The 16766-nt window shown below is 38.6% G+C and overlaps 1 protein-coding gene across 6 annotated transcripts in view; it reads right to left on the bottom strand.

The window, feature by feature from the left end:
- The window catches only part of BCLAF3 (BCLAF1 and THRAP3 family member 3), a 59265-nt gene that overhangs the window by 1490 nt on the left and 41009 nt on the right, over positions 1-16766 (bottom strand). For 5 of the 6 annotated variants that reach the window (XM_077889413.1, XM_077889418.1, XM_077889416.1 and 2 more), the window contains 3 exons: positions 15561-15675; positions 12526-12621; positions 9404-9559 (listed from right to left, as the gene is read on the bottom strand). In XM_077889413.1, coding sequence (XP_077745539.1) covers positions 9404-9559; positions 12526-12621; positions 15561-15675 — 367 coding nt within the window. Of the gene's footprint in view, positions 1-481; positions 510-9403; positions 9560-12525; positions 12622-15560; positions 15676-16766 lie in introns of all 6 variants that reach the window. The other variant, XM_077889414.1, reaches the window with a different exon arrangement.

The raw sequence follows: 16766 nt of genomic DNA, 5'->3' as shown, positions 1-16766 counted from the left end.
GTCTCTGCCTCTCTCTCTCTGTCTGTGTGACTATCATAAATAAATAAAAATTAAAAAAAAATTCAAGACTCTTAAAACTCAACACGGAGCCTGATGTGATACACACAATCCCAAACTGGAATTTTATCTTTGACATCATATGGCATCTTTAATTTTAAATTGACATGGACTCTTCTAGCTTGGGTGATAGCAGAGAAAGCTATTGGAGTCTGGGAGGGGGGAAGCTTTCTTGCTTTCGGATAGTTACCTACAACATAAAAAGATGTAAGTCTTCCGTAAACAAAGGAAAAGGAATTCACAACAATAAAACTGTGATTAAAGAGGGTAATGAATGTGGATTCTATACTGTGATGCTATGCGAAATATTAAATTACCAACCACAAACTGGACAGAATACCATGCAACTAATAAAAGAGCAAAAATGGTAAATGGCATGTTTTTCTGGGACATTAAAGATATTTATTAATACATATATCCTTACCTTTTAATAGGATCTTACATTATTAAAACTGAAAGAAATTTAAAAGTTGATTTATTTTTTGTCATTACATTAGTATGGAAACATTTAATTCCAAACAAAAGCAGTGCTGATAGATAATTCTTATTCTATTTTAGTTAATTATGAAATGTGCAAAATACATATATATATATACACACATACACACACACACACACACACACACAGTCAACATCATTCCTTTAAATAGAGGTAGACTTCATTGTGTCCCATTTCTTCACTGGTCACATAATACAAAACCATATATTTTGTCCACCAAATAAAGTATCTGTTGCCTATTCAAAACTTTAAAAGGAAACTCTATAATAATTCTTTAAAGTTTTTCAACCAAAATATCTTGATTTTACAAATATAAAATTATTCTGGATCACATTCACCCTTGACATAGCTTCTTCCACACCATCTCTCAGCTCGATCCCTCCATTCTTCCAATTATTTGGAAACATACTTTATACAGGATGCTGACCTTGGTATATGAGCACCAGGCTGGTCTAGGTTTTCTTAAGTGGACACCTGGTATCACTGCCAATGCTCCCTTGTGGGTCTTCTTGCACCTCATCTCCTCCCCAGAACCCTGTGTACCCACCACTCACCAAGAAATCATCCTCAGCAATACTTTCTCTTCAGTCTAGCAAGCTGTTCTACCTCATACCTCGTATCTTTGATACCTTACCTCGTTTGTGAGGCCTTCAGTAACCTGCACACTGCTATCTTTACCCAACTCTCTACGCTCTGCCACCAAATATGGATCTTTGGCTGTAGTCCCTTCTATGCTCTGCTATTCTCCATGACTCAGTTTACCTCCTCTGTAAGAGTACTGAGCATGCTTTCCCTGGCCATTCCTAACATATTGATTTTTCCTCCTCTCTTTAGACATTTGCCATCTGTGAAATTAAGCTCTTCAAAACTAGGGTTATGCGATGAGTTAATATAGCATACCTGACTGCTATCCTTTGAAAGGCCTACTTCCGAGGTTGGCCCTTGGCTATCAGCCAGGAACTTAGATTTGGGGAGGATCCCCACCACTGATGAGTGTCTAAACTATGCAAACAATATGGTCTATGCTGAACACCTGCTTTCCTTCTGAGAGTCTGGAATTCGGGTATGTAACTGGCAGGGGGAGCTCATGTGACCAGCCCTCGATTAACTCTGGCCATTGAGTCTCTAATGAGCTTTCTTGGTTGGGAACATTTCACATATGTTATCACAGCTCATTGCTGGGGGAATTAAGCACGTCCTGTGTGACTCCACTAGGAGAGGGACTCTTGGAAACTTGCACCCGGTGTCCTCTGGCACTGGGACTTCGCCTGTGTGCCAATTCCCTCTGCTGATGTTCTGTGCAGCTTTCTACTGTACCACATCACAGCTGTGAGTGCCACCATATGCTGAGTCCTTTGAGTTCTCCTAGCAAATCACCAAACCTGGGACTAGTCTTGGGGACGCTGACACAATGGCTACCATTCACCAACTTTTTAGAGCTATAAATAGATGTGTGAGAGCGTGTGTGTATATATGGTTAGATTTGATTCTATTCAACAGGCATTTTCTGAAAACAGACTATATAAAAGGCAAAAAGGAGAAGATAGGAAGACTAATAAAAAAAAGAAGACTAATGAGGTACCCTCTATCTTCAAGGAGCTGATCATCTATTTGGGGAAACAGGAAGGTAAACAGCAACAGTCAGAGACCAAATAAACAAGAGCTTTGGGAAGGCTTTATAGTAGGTCTTAAAAGGAAAGGTTTAATAAGAAAACGATGAGAATCAGAAGGCTATTTCCAGGTAAGAGAATAGCAGGAACAAAGATACAAATACATGAAAATGTATGTTATGCTCCAAAAAAGCAGAGGGTCCTGAAGAATGAAGAATTGTGCTTAGAAAGGCAGCTTATGAGGGCTGGAGCTGGCAAAAAAAGTCCAGTCTCTTCTAAGTAACAGACTCCTTGGAAGGGGTTTGTGTAAGAGTGACATGATTCAATCTGTGTTTTGGGACAATAACTGTGCTAGTAGTGAATGGACAGAATAAGCAATCACAGCAGGCAAGGAAACAAATTTGAGGCTTCAAAGATTCCGAAGGCAGATGAGGAATACAGAAGAATGTAGTGCACACTAAAGGTGGCATTTTCAATCAGTGGGGAAAAGACATATTATTCAATAAATGGTGTTTAAAAATACTGATGATCCACTGGGAAAAAATTTTGATTCCAACTCACACTGTATTATAAAAATAAATTCTAGAGGGAATGAATATGTATTTTAAAATTTAACCATAAAACCACTTAAAGGAAACACTATAAGGAATTTTTATAAGGATAAGTATGATATGAAATCTCTAAGCCTTTACTGGACCAACTCAAATAGACACTTGAACATTTACAAGTTTTGTGTTGTAAAAGCTACCACAAACAACAGACCAACATAAAATAAATACCAGCAAAATGTATGATAGGTTAACACCTTCAGTAAATCAGGAGCTCTCACAAATAAATAAGAAAAAGTACTATCCCTCAAAAGAAATGCTGACAAAGCACAGACATAAGGAAATTGAGGGAAGGCATGCAATTGGCTCACAGACACATAAAAATATGCTCACATCATTAATAACCAAAGAAAGATAAATGAGAAGTATTTTCTGCTATTAGATTGACAATAATAAAGAATAATAACATAGAGTACTGGTGAGGGTATAGGTAAACAGGTCCTTTCATGTACTTCCGGTCAGAGTATAAAGAATAAAAAGAAGACTATGACAAGGTACCAAAATGTCAGTGTTCCCAGTGCTGCTACCAAAAATAAAGGAAACCTGTAAGCTATTCCAAAGTCATCAACAGAGGCTTGGTTAAATAAGTTGGCAATTATCAAACTGAGGTATGCCTACCATTAGGAACATATGAAGACTTTCTAAGGAGCATGTGGGGACAGAGAGTTTGGAAAGAAGTAATAGCTAGATCTTCAAATTCCCAGTGTTCACTTTCCAAAATTAACCTGTCTGCACAACTGGTTAGGGCTGGTGCCTCACCTCCCATTTCATATGAGAAAGATACACCTTCTCATTCTGAATTTTACTACTTTGCATTACCTAAAGATCCCCCAAACAGGACAGTTGGAGATATTGGTGATGGTGTCATGAAAATGAGTCCACCCTAGCAGCTAGTAATAAATAGCATACTTCTGCAAGCCACATGGCTTCTGATTCTTTGCTTTTGTTTAATAAAATTGAAGGAAAAAATCAAGCTGTCAGTAAAAGAACATTCAAAATAGTTTTTGATGACAGATCACTAAGTGATTTTTTGACCTATAATTCAGAGTGAGTCCAAAGAACCAAGTAGCATTGCTACAAAAAAAGTCCTTTCATTTTCATCTACATGGTTATACAGACAAGGTTTCTCAGGACTTACATTTATAAAAAGAAAAAATAGAATGGATACTTAGAACACGATATTATTCTATTAGCAGTAAGTAACATTTGTATGTGACTATATGAACTAATTGAAAAGAATAAATAATTCACTTCCAATATGACTTTTGTCTAGTCAATACTTAACAAAACCTGTAATATATTTATGCTACTTTGATCAACTATAATGTTAACTCAATGCAGAGGAAATATTTAACATCTAAGAGTCACAGAATCTATTACAATACATGTCAACTTTGACATATATTGACATAGATAAAAATCTATGAGGTAAATAGAATAATATCCAAATTCAAGGCAAAGACAAGGAAATGACACAAAATACATTAAAAGAGGTTGTTTGCATATTTTAGAAAATGAATGGTGTTATCATCAAATTTCTGTGGTGTGCAGGTTCCACTGAAGAGCTTCCAAAGAATAATGTAACAGTTTTAGTTAAGACTCTCAGTTTTTATATGCCAGAAATTATACCCCTTATGACAATTTAAACTTATGACAAAAACTACTAGATACTGACCTAAAAGTATGCAAGTATGCATAATTTTTCAAAATTTCAGGGTATGTTAAACATAGAATGGAATAATATACAGCCATTAAAAGGAATGAGATGAATGAAATAATGGGTGAGTGAGAGAAAGACTTGCACTGGCTAAAGTTGGAAGGAGAACTAGGAGGATTAGTAGGAAAATTTTCTAGCTGTCTGGCTAGCTGCAAGGAGAAACCAGTGGCCTGGGGAGAAGAGTGGGTTTGATTTTATTTTTAACAGTGTTAATGAGATCTAATTCACACACCATACAGGTCACCCATTTAAAGCACACAATTCAATAGTTTTTTAGTATATTCACAGAGGTGTGCAACCATCAGACACTACAATTAGTTTTAGAGTATTTTCCTAGCCACAAAGAATCCCCATACTTGTTAGCAGGCACACACACCCCTATTCTCCCCTAACCCCCCAGTCTCTGGCTACTGCAAATCTACTTTCTGTCTCTATGGCTTCATTTATTCTGAGTATTTCGTATAGATGGAATTATACAATATGTGGTCTTTTTTGACTGATTCCTGTCACTCAGCATCGTGTTTTTAAAGGTCACACATGCTATAGTTTGTACCAATGAAAGTCTGATTTTGGACATGCTGAATTTGAGGTGCCTTCAGGGTATGAGGGTATCTTGGAGGCAGCTGGAAATGTGAAGCTCTGGAGAATAGTCAGAGCTAAAGACATCACCAGAGGTAATGGCTAGAACATTGGGAAGACGTGAGGGCAATCAAGGCAAGTAGAAGAAATAAAGAGAAGAAAGAATATAATGCTAGAGAATGCTTGTATTTTTTAAAGGCTTCATGGAAGGAGAGAAACCACCAAACAAGACAAAGAAGTCAGAGAGATAGATAATGAAACTGGAAGCTCCAGAAGTCACAACTGTCTGAAGGTGATGATACCACCCTGGCACACTTCAGCTCCAGGGACATAGCAGGTGTGTAACAGATTCCTGTTGAGTCACCTGATCTTGCTTCCCATTCTATCTTTATACTCTAGAACTTTCAAGGGTTTTTTCAACCCCAATGGCCATAGATCCCAGTCTTTAACTTCCTTCTTGCAGTGTCATTGCGCTCTCTCCTTTTTCCCCTTTGTATCCATGGGAAGGGCTCTGGTAGGCACCTCACTGACAGGTACCTTGCGAACCGCTAGAAAATCTATGATGCTAAGGAACTCTAGGTCTCCCTGACTGAACACACAACTGCTATGATTTGTTTTAGAGGCAATGTTCTCAGAGGTGGCTTCATGAATTTCTACTGCATTCTTTGTCCTACTGTGGTGCATATTCAGACCCTCAAGAGTTTCTGAAAATTTTGTAATGAGCAGAGGATATTTAAGGGGATCACTTGTGAATGTGAATAAAAGACTAGCCTTATTCCAGGTGGTAACAGACATTCCTCCCACCCCCCTCATCTTCTAGCCCAAGCACAGAATTCAAGAGAAAGGTGACACAGTAAAAGGGAATCTGGGTGTCAGAAAGGGATTTTTTTAAATTTTATTTATTTATGATAGTCATACACAGAGAGAGAGAGAGAGGCAGAGACACAGGCAGAGGGAGAAGCAGGCTCCATGCACCAGGAGCCCGACGTGGGACTCGATCCTGGGTCTCCAGGATCGCGCCCTGGGCCAAAGGCAGGCGCCAAACCGCTGCGCCACCCAGGGATCCCCAAGAAAGGGATTAATAATGAGAAGCACCGGATAAATTAGGAGGAAGAATTTCAGTTCTGTACTTAATACTTCTTGGGAATCTTGACACTTTGTAGGCACTTGGGGAGCCAAAACCACTCTTGTTAAGTGGGACAAGAAGACCTATTAGGACCACATCTAGGATTTCCCCCACTCCTCTCTGAGACCGTTTGGTGTTGGAGAGAGGAAGCACATGTTTGATGGCACAGTATCCAGATCATACTACAGATGAGCATCACAAGACTTTCAAGCCATAAATGATCAGCCAGTCATTTCAACATGGTTGGGGAGTGAGCAGTCCAGACAAGATCAATCTAAGCTTTCCTGGACTATGAGACATGTATGAATGTGTAGGTTCATATCTAATTTCAAGCTCAAGCAGGTTCAGGACACCTAGATTAACTAATTGGTCATGTATCTTTAATTAATCTAGGTGGTGATCTAATAACAATAAAAAGAATGAACTCCCTACTAGGGCAAAAAGTCAAAGCAGTGCACAGATACTGCCCAGACTATGGTTTCTCTCCAGGACAGCACCTTCCAAGTTCCCTCCAATATAGAAGCTTGAGATGAAAAGTGATATAAATGGTACCTCATATTCAGTAAGTCAATATGAGCACAAGTGTCCCTAATCTAAGGGAAAGAGGAAGTAAGCAACACTAGAAAAAACCAAAGGCTCCAAGCCTGCATCTCTTTTCTTTAGGACATAAAGGATGAGGATGAGGTGAGATGAAGTAATAGATCTAAGTCATCAGTTTATACAATGGAATGGGGTTTCAGAGTAGCACATTACTACTGGGACAGTCCAAAGGCCAGGTAAGCCTTAAGTACCTTACCTCAGATGTTGGCAAAAACAAAGAACTGCAATGCCTCATTTCTTTCTCTAAAGGTTGAGGTGTGTGGAGCTCAACTGTTAAGTAGGGAGCTACTACCAGGGTATGTCCCTAATTTCATGTCATACTTGTAGAGCTGGGCCTTGTTCAAACACAAATGTATAAAAAGCCTACTTATGCTTTGCTTGTAGGCACTGACAGTAGCCAGAATGGAAAGGCCCCTGTCAATGTAGTTACAATACAAAGACATATGAAGTAGCATCCAGAAGGGTAGGCCTAAGAAAAAATGTAGAAGACACCGTTTGTTAAAAAGTGCAGTGTGTTGGGAATACTTCTAAAGCACTCAAGATGGTAGCGAAAGGCAAAAGGAGGGCAGGCTATGAGCTGCACTGGACCTTAACTGTAATGGCTACATTTTGAATGATGATACAAAAGCCAATGCCCTAAGCTGAAGACTCATAGCAGCTTGTGGCTCCCTCTAGGACACACTCTTTTTTTTTTAAGGATTTTATTTATTGAGAGACAGAGAGAGAGAGAGAGCGCAACCGCGAGAGCACAAGCCGAGGGGAGGGAGAGAAAGAATCTCAGGCAGACTCCATATTGAGCATGGAGCCTGACAGGTGCTGGGGAGTGTAGGGGGGTGGATGTTTAAGCTCAAGACCCTGAGATCATGACCTGAGCCAAAATCAAGAGTTGGCCACTTAACTAACTGAGCTGCCCAGGGGCCCTTCTAGGACATACTTCTTATATCCTAGGATGAAGGCTTGATGTCTGGTTTCTATTTGCTATTAAGTGAGGCTAGGGGTCAAGTGGTCGGGAAGAACTGGGTGGTCAGTAAGAAATGGGCATGGTAAGTCTGAGAAAAGAATGACTAAATGGTACAAGTTCAATGAGCATATAGAAACTGCAGGCTGAGGCAGTCAAGCACTCAGGAACCCCCAGTTATCTAAAAACTGGAGGTAAAAATGGAGTCAAAGGAAGGTAACACAGAGCCAACAGAAGAGAAACACAACAAGTACCTGAAATCCAACCTTGCAACTGATAATAAGGCTTGCCTCAGCCTTCCGCCTTGAGTAGAAATCAATGACTTGCCTCCCTGCAAACAGCCAGGCTGCTAAACTGTGACTGGGGACATATACCGAGATCTGCTGCAGGGAAACTTGCCACATGAGACAGGAAGGAAAGCAGCAACTCAATCTGACAGCAGGGAGGTGGACAAGAGGGGAAAACATGTCCAGTTCATTTATATTTACAAAGAAGACATGGCTTTCATAACATCAATAACATCAAGAGTAACATACATGGTGAAATTAAAAACTTCACCTCAAGTCTTCAGTTAAAATTGGGGGGTAGGGGGCAGGGTGAGAGAAGTTACAGAAGATACCGTTACCTCTAAAACTTAAAAAAACAGTTGTCAATTTCATTCTAGTCCATCTTTTGAAAAATAAGTTTTACTAAAATCACTAAGCAAGCTCAGTGTAAGGGCTTCACAAGTATGAATATTCAAGGAAACATTTATGGTTAGAAAATTAAGAAAACCACAGTTGGACCATTTGATAGCAACAATGGATACACACATATTTCTCAGAGAAAATATAGCCCCAAATTAACAAAAATAAGTCCGAAAATTGGCAAACATGCCTCACTTAACTGATGTAATGCTACTGTTCTCATTTAAAATGTAATGTGTAGAATGTAATTTTATATCATATTTATGCTGCATTTTCAAATACCAATATGACATATTTAAATGAAATCAATCCACAACTAAAAGAGAACAAAATTCAAATTATCAAGAAACTTTTTATTAAGAGTTAGCACATGTGGTGATGGTTGCAAAGCATTATGAATGTAATTACTACCACTGAATTGTATACTTAAAAATGGATAAAATGGCAAATTTTATGTTATATGTATTTTAATCACAATAAAAAACACATGAATGGGGGAAAAGAAAAGTTAGTATATTTTGTAATTGTGTGCCCTTTTTATACAGTCAGTTCAATATTTTTTGGTACTTAGATAATTCACATTGTATAGGGCTAAATATATCAGTTAAGAGTCTTTACCTGAATTTCCATTTCAAAGATGAATCATACAACAGACATTCCGATTTTAGTATATGTGCTGCCAAAGCAAGCACATATAATAGACATTCCAAAGTAAAAAGTTCAAATAGCTGACATATTCACAGTATTTGAGGCATAACAGCAAAAAGCATTTTAACATTCACAACTCTATTACCATCACTCTTTGAACTTTTTCTTCAAATATCATGCAATAAGAACATCTATGAGATCTAGATTGTAACCTACGTCAAAATTATATTAAAAAAACACCTGATCTATTAAACATAGATAATTTAGGAGTTCAAAAGTCACTCTACATTTTTAAATGATCATAATGCAACTAACCTTTTTTTTCCTCAGTAATTTTTGTCTGAATTTATTAGTGATAAATCCCCTTGGGCCAGCAAATCGTAAACGCTGATATTTAGCCTGAATGTATAAACTCTTCTGTACTAGGCCTGATTTATAATGGGGCTGGAATCTGCCACCTCTAAAGTTGGTCTGTAAAGAAAAAAAATGAAATGTAAAAACTACAGCTTCCAAATCTATTAGTATAAGAAATGGAAAAATGTCTGGTACTCGGAGCCACCCTTGATTCTAGGCACTACATAAATTAAAAGGAAAGAGGTTAATGATGCTTATAAAGTATGTTTTCTTCAAAGGAGCCTTGTAGTTTATTTCATATAATGATTTTTTTAAAAAATTACATAAAAGCAATTTTTTAAAAAGATTTTTTTTTTATTTATTTGAGAGAGAGAGAGCACAAGTGGAGGGAGGGGCAGAAGGAGAGGGACAGACACAAGCAGACTCCCTGCTGAGCACAGAGCCCCATAACATGGGGCTCCATCCCAGGACCCTGAGACCATGACCTGAGCCAAAAGCAGATGCTTAACAGACTGAACTACCCAGGTGCCCCTCCAAAACTCTATTCCTGTCAGTATCTTCAAGCCAATCTTTCTTTACTATAAAAATACCATTACAGCAAATATTTTCAAGAGTTTACATTGAAAAAGACCATTTCATGGCCCACACACTGCCTAGTATTATAATAGACATAAAAAGACAATGAATATTTGTTTGATTCCCATGTGGGAAATATACAAATGGTAGGTTATAATGGAGTGATTATAAGATGAAGTGAAGTTATACAGGGATGCCTGGCTCAGTCAGTTGAACATCTGCCTTCAGCTCAGGTCATGATCTCAGGGTCCTGGCATTGAGCCCCATGTCAGGCTCCCTGCTCAGCAGAGAGTCTGCTTCTCCCTCTCCCTCTTCCCCCTGCTCATGTGTCACACACACTCTCTCTCTCAAATAAATAGACAAAATCTTTAAAAAAATAAAAACGAAGTATATTCCTCTTTCCACAATTATTTAACAAATGAGTATGTCATGTATAATGAAGCACATTACTTTATTTAAAAAAGCATTTATGCCAGGCATATTTTCCAGTTACTTTCTTAAGGCCACAAAAAATTCAGGTAAAACAGAATTATAATGAGACACTATAGTTCTATTAAAACTATCCATGCAAACTTGACATATCAAGAGCTAATTTTGAAATTTATACTGATCATTTTTACATATCTAATAAAGTGATTACTATCTTGCTTTGAATTAGTCCATTACAAAACAAATTTTATTTATTTTTTTTAAGATTTTATTTATTTATTCTTGAGAGACAGAGAGAGAGAGAAAGAGTGAGGCAGAGACACAGGCAGAGGTAGGAGCAGGCTCCACTCAGGGAGCCCGACGTGGGACTCGATCCCGGGTCTCCAGGATCTGTCCTGAAGCTGAAGACACGTGCTAAACCGCTGAGCCACCCGGGCTGCCCACAAAGCAAATTTTAATGAAATAGCTCCTTTTCTTAGAAAGGATTATTTCTTCCCTGATTTTATTATTAAGAATCGTGTATTTCTGGGCAGCCTGGGTGGCTCAGTGGTTGAGCGTCTGCCTTCAGCTCAGGGCATGATCCCGGAGTTCTGGGATCGAGTCTCCTATTGGGCTCCCTGTAGGGAGCCTGCTTCTCCCTCTGCCTATGTCTCTGACTCTCTGTGTCTCTCACGAAGAAATAAATAAAATCTTTAAAAAAAAAAACGTTATCTACACAATGCCTTCAAATTGTGTTGAGACAAATGAAAAAAATTTTTGACATCTAGAAATTAGGCCTCTCAACAAGCCAGGTATTAAAAGAAGACCACTTAACTACCTCCTAGTCTGTACTTTGGGGATAGTTTATACTACATTTATGCTCATATTAACTTCCTCCTAATGAGCTAACTATCTAGCCTGCCTGCTGCCTTCACAAAAAACCCTAGATTATTTTCCTTTCTTTCAAGGGAAAGGAGAGATAGTGTAGAGTTAAAAATATTAATAAAGTGGGGTACCTGGGTGGCTCAGTCAGTTAAATGTCCGCCTTTGGCTCAGGCTGTGATCCCAGGGTCCTGGAATCGAGCCCTGCATTGGGCTCCCTGCTCTGTGGGGGAGCCTGCTTCTCCTTCTCCCTCAGCCCCCACCCTCCTGCTCATGCTCTTTCTCTTGCTCTCTCTCTCTCTCAAATAAATAAAATCTTTAAAAAATATATTAATAAAGTACCTATCATAAGAAGGAACTTCAGTCAAAATGGATTTAAAACATATGTCAACATCTTTTTTTTTTTAAAAAAAAGATTTTATTTATTTATTTGAGAGAGAGCATGCACACAAGTTGGAGGTAGGGGCAGAGGAAGAGACAGAGGGAGAAGCTCCCTGCTGAGCACAGAGCCCAATGTGGGGCTTCATCCCAGGACCCCTCAATCATGACCTGAGCCAAAGTCAGATGCTTAACTGACTGAGCCACCCAGACACTCCAAAAAGTATGTCAACTTTTGAGAACAAGGAGAGAGAAATATAGTACTTCACACACTGTAATTCTTATTCCATATGTCTGTGGGATGAGGTGTTCTGAATAACTAATCACTTACATCAGACATAGCTGTACAAATAATTAGAATGTGATGAAACAGGCTTTAACAAAGTTTACTAGACCAGAATCTTTCTCAGTTGATGCAGAAGGACTCTGAGGGCTATACACCTATGTGCAGGATTTTTCAGTCTGTAGACCCTGGAAACTACAAAGCTATGCATTTACATCTTAGAGGTGAAGGGGTAGGCTTAAAGGGAAGGTCGAGGACCTTGTCTGCCTCCTCACCTAGAGCCATCCCATGTGCATCTGTTTTATATATTTGTGTTTTCCATATAATCTTTGAAAATGGGTTCTATTGGTTAAAAAAATATTTTAAACTCAAGTCCTGAGGAAAGGGGTTGTCATTAAACTGATTACAGTTAACTACAAATTTATGTCCAGAAATATTAGTTTATGGCTACTATTTGAAATATCACAAAAGCAACTTTTAATTTACTAACACTTAGAACATTATGTTCAAAGCATAAACCCAAAGCTAGAATTAGATGGAAAATAACACCCAGTACCTTAAAACGTCCTCTAAAGCCTGTTGTGTTTTGACATCTTCCCTCAACTCCAAAAGGTTTGTGAGTAGTGTCATCTTTTCTCTGCGTAGTATAATTCTGCATGAAAAAAGTATTGGTATGGGTTAATATACTTTATAGTTTATTTTTTAAAAGATTTCTTTTTTTAGATTTTATTTATTTATTCATGATAGACAGAGAGAGAGAGAGAGAGAGAGAGAGGCAGAGACACAGGCAGAGGGAGAAGCAGGCTCCATCCAGGGAGCCCGATGTAGGACTTGATCCCGGGACTCCAGCATCATGCCCTGGGCTGAAGGCAGGCGCTAAAATGCTGAGCCACCCAGGGATCCCCTTTAAAAGATTTTTATTTATTTATTCATGAGAGACACAGAGAAAGAGAGGCAGAGACACAGGCAGAGGGAGAAGAGGGCTCCATGTAGGGAGCCCGAAGTGGAACTCGATCCTGGGAATCCAGGATCACGCCCTGAGCCAAAGGCAGATGCTCAACTGCTGAGCCACCCAGACATCCCTAAAATTTATTTTTTAAAGTTCCTCTTACCATTTTAAAAATACAAGTTTTGGGCAGAGGACTTAGATGGACATTTTTCCAAAGATGTACAGATGGCCAACAGACACATGAAAAGATGCTCATTATCATTCATCATCGGGGAAATGCAAATCAACACCACAATGAGATACCACCTCACACCTGTCAAAATGGCTAGAATAAAAGACCCAAGAAATAAGCGTGGAGAAATAAGCGACAAAGATGTGGAGAAAAAGGAATCCTCATGCACTCTTAGTGGGAATGTAAATTGGTGCAGCCCCTGTAAAACAGTATGGAGATCCCTCAAAAAATTAAAAATAGAATTACCACACAATCTAGCAATTCTACTACTGGGCATTTACCCAAAGAAAATGTAAATGCTAATTTAAAAAGATATGTGCACTCCAGCTTATAGCAGCATTATTTACAATAGCCATGATATGGGAGGAACCTAAGCATCCATCAATAGATGAATGGTTAAAGAAATATGATACATATATACAGTAGAATATTACTTGGCCATAAAAAAAGAATGGGATCTTGCCATTTGTGACAACATGGATGGACCTAGAGGGTATCATGATAAATGAAATGTCAGAGAAAGGCAAATACTGTATGATTTCACTTACGTGTGGAATATGAAAAACAAAAAGAATGAATAAACAGCAGAAAAAGACTGATAGATAGAGAACAAACTGATAGTTGCTGAAGGAGAAGGGGTGAGGATATGGGCAAAATGGGTGAAAGAAGTGTGAGATATAGGCTTCCAGTTGTGGAATGAATAAGTCACAGAGAGGAAAGGTACAGCATACAGAATATTGTAAATGGTATTGTAATAATGTTGTGTGGTGACAGACAGCAGCTACACTTGTGATGAACATAACACAAAGATTCATTGAACACTGTGTTATATACCTGAAACTAATTTAATATAGTTTGTCAACTACACTTCAATAAAAAAATTAAAAATTAAAAAAATTAAAAACGCACATTTTAAATGTATAGGATTAAGAACACAAAACATGTAGCATGTATTTTAGCTGCAGGAACATACATATGTCTTCCTCCATGGAACCCATACTAGTTTGTGAGGGGCTACTTTAATTCATGAATGTGAGAAGTATAAAAAAATACTACACAATGTATAACACAATGCATGACTTTTAGAAAATGGACTATACATTTAGTATTTATTCAGGCATCCAGAAGAGAACCAAACCCATTATTATGTGGAGTTGCTAAAGGGTTCCCATTGTCTAAGAAGAAAATTCTCAACACTGTAGGAGGCAGGTTTTGCTGACTCAGCTAACTGATTTGAGGTGATGCTCCTGCCATGATAAGTATCAAAAGTCAGAGTGTTAAGACTGCAACTACAAAGAACCAGAATCCTTTAATGGGAACAGAAAAGATGGGGCCCATCCTGAAGTTTCTTTTTTCCAAAATCAAGTCTTATAACCTATTCATTCCATTTGCTATTCTATTTGCTGTACTTTCTCACAAATCTTCTTCTATCACACCTTTATCTCTCTCCCCAAGTTAAAAAAAAGGCATAGTACCAGTTTACTGAAGGTAAATATAGTTCACACTATGCCAAATGCAGTTTATGAAAGATCTACATTAATACCAGTTTACATTAACTGAGGGTAATCCAAAGAGGGTTTTCACTTTTACAAAAAAAGACAAAATGTGAAAATTGTATTCAGTGTTTGTCTTGGAGCCAGCTGTTATAGAAGCAGCATGTGCCCTGAGCAGTATGCTATAAAACCTTTTCATAGCAGTCATCTTGAATTTATACTAAGTCTATAAATTTGAATAAGTGCACAAAGATATATGTAATGAGAAGAGACTTTGGGGGACCACGGTAAGGAGGGGTGTATTCTGCAAGTGAAGGGATATGAATCACTAGGGCTCAGCGGGAGGACCGTACCAGACAGCTTCTGACCAGGCTCCCAGTGAGGCCCACCTTCTATTTTTTTAATTTTAATTTTTTTTAAATTTTAATCTTTTAAAAGATTTTATTTATTTATTCATGAGAGAGAGAGAGAGAGAGAGGCAGGTAGAGAGGCAGAGACACAGGCAGAGGGAGAAGCAGGTTCCATACAGGGAACCCGACGTGGGACTCCGATCCTGGGTCTCCAGGATCACACCCTGGGCTGAAGGCTCAGACTGCTTCTCCCTCTACCTATGTCTCTGCCTCTCTCTCTCTCTCTCTCTCTCTCTCTCTCTGTGTCTCTCATGAATAAATAAATAAAATCTTTTTAAAAAATCTTTAAAAAGTTAGTACTACAATAAATGAAATAAAATCCTACTAAATCAGAGATTACTATTTTCTCTATCATAGTAAGTATAAGACTCAACAGAATATTAACAGTGAATAGCAGAAGCATAACATGTACTTAATGAACCGTTAGAAAAATACTGGTGATCTCTATATGTATGTGTGAAGAGAATGGAGTGTACAAAAATGAAAAATTTGGAACTCTAATCTTACCATAGGAGGTTTCTGAATAAATTTTCTAAAATTTGATTTTATAAAACCTGTAGGTTTTTGGAATTCATCAACATTAGTATTCTTCAACCGCGAAAAGCTGGAATGCTGATCATCCCTAATAAAATGAAAGCAAGAAAATAAGAATATTTTATTAGTTTACCTTACCCAACAAATAAAAAAGAGAAGTCAAATTGCCCTCTTCAGAGACAATTAAAGCAGCACAATAGTAAAAACAACAACAACATCAACAATAACAGCAACAAACCTCAAAAGATCTACCACTACTAAAATTACAAATGAAATGATAGTTATCAAGGCTAAAACCCTTATTTTTCAACAAACATTATTTAGCTAAGTTGAAAGTTAGCAATAGGGGGAAACAGCATTCTTTGGACCAGGGCTCTTAATCTGGGGTTCCAGGATGGTTTTCCTGGGGGTTGTAACCCCCGAAACCATATGTAGAATGTGTGTTTTCTGAGGGAAAATAATTACTGATCTTGAGACTTTGGCAGCACTGGATTCCCCTTGCTGACAGACTCCTATTAAGGAAAGCACCAGACACAAAGAGTGTGACTGGCTCAGGTCCCCTCACTGGCAGAGCTGAGACCTCTGCTGCTTCTGGGCCACAGGAACAAAGGACAGCTCCCCTCTCCCGTCATCACAATGTCTAGAGGCCACTATGGCCTCTTCTCAGGCAGCCGGACTTGGGAGGGAAGGTCCTTCCTTGGGCTTCTCTTCTGACATTGGGGCCTCATTTTCATAGCCCTCGAGCAGTCCTCTCCCTGCCACATCCCCATATCTCCCCACAGTGTTCCTCAGATCTTTCCTGCTCTGTGGTGAACAAACTGCTCACTACCTCAGCCCTGCCTCAATCCCTTCCATGGGTCCCCCACTGACATCAGGATAAAATCCACACTCCTCATCATGACCTACAAGGCTCTTCCTATCTCACCTGTCACTTTGTTCCAATCTCCCCAACATGCACACTGGGCATTGGAAACATTTAGTCACATGCAGTTCCCAACATACAAAATCTCTCCTGTTTCCATGAGTTTGTATAAGCAATCCCTTCTGTTGTGATTTCCTTCCACTTAGATCAACTTCAAGATTTAGCTCCATCTGCACTGTTCCAGGAAGACTTTTCCAGAGCCCTCTGAGGTAGACTAGATACCCCTGCTACAAGCAAATAAGCACTTGGGGGGGTCT

This window comes from Canis aureus, chromosome X (assembly GCF_053574225.1).
Source record: "Canis aureus isolate CA01 chromosome X, VMU_Caureus_v.1.0, whole genome shotgun sequence".
Lineage (NCBI taxonomy): Eukaryota > Metazoa > Chordata > Mammalia > Carnivora > Canidae > Canis > Canis aureus.
Note: the sequence above shows the minus strand (reverse complement) of the source record. Positions and strands in the feature narration are given on the sequence as shown.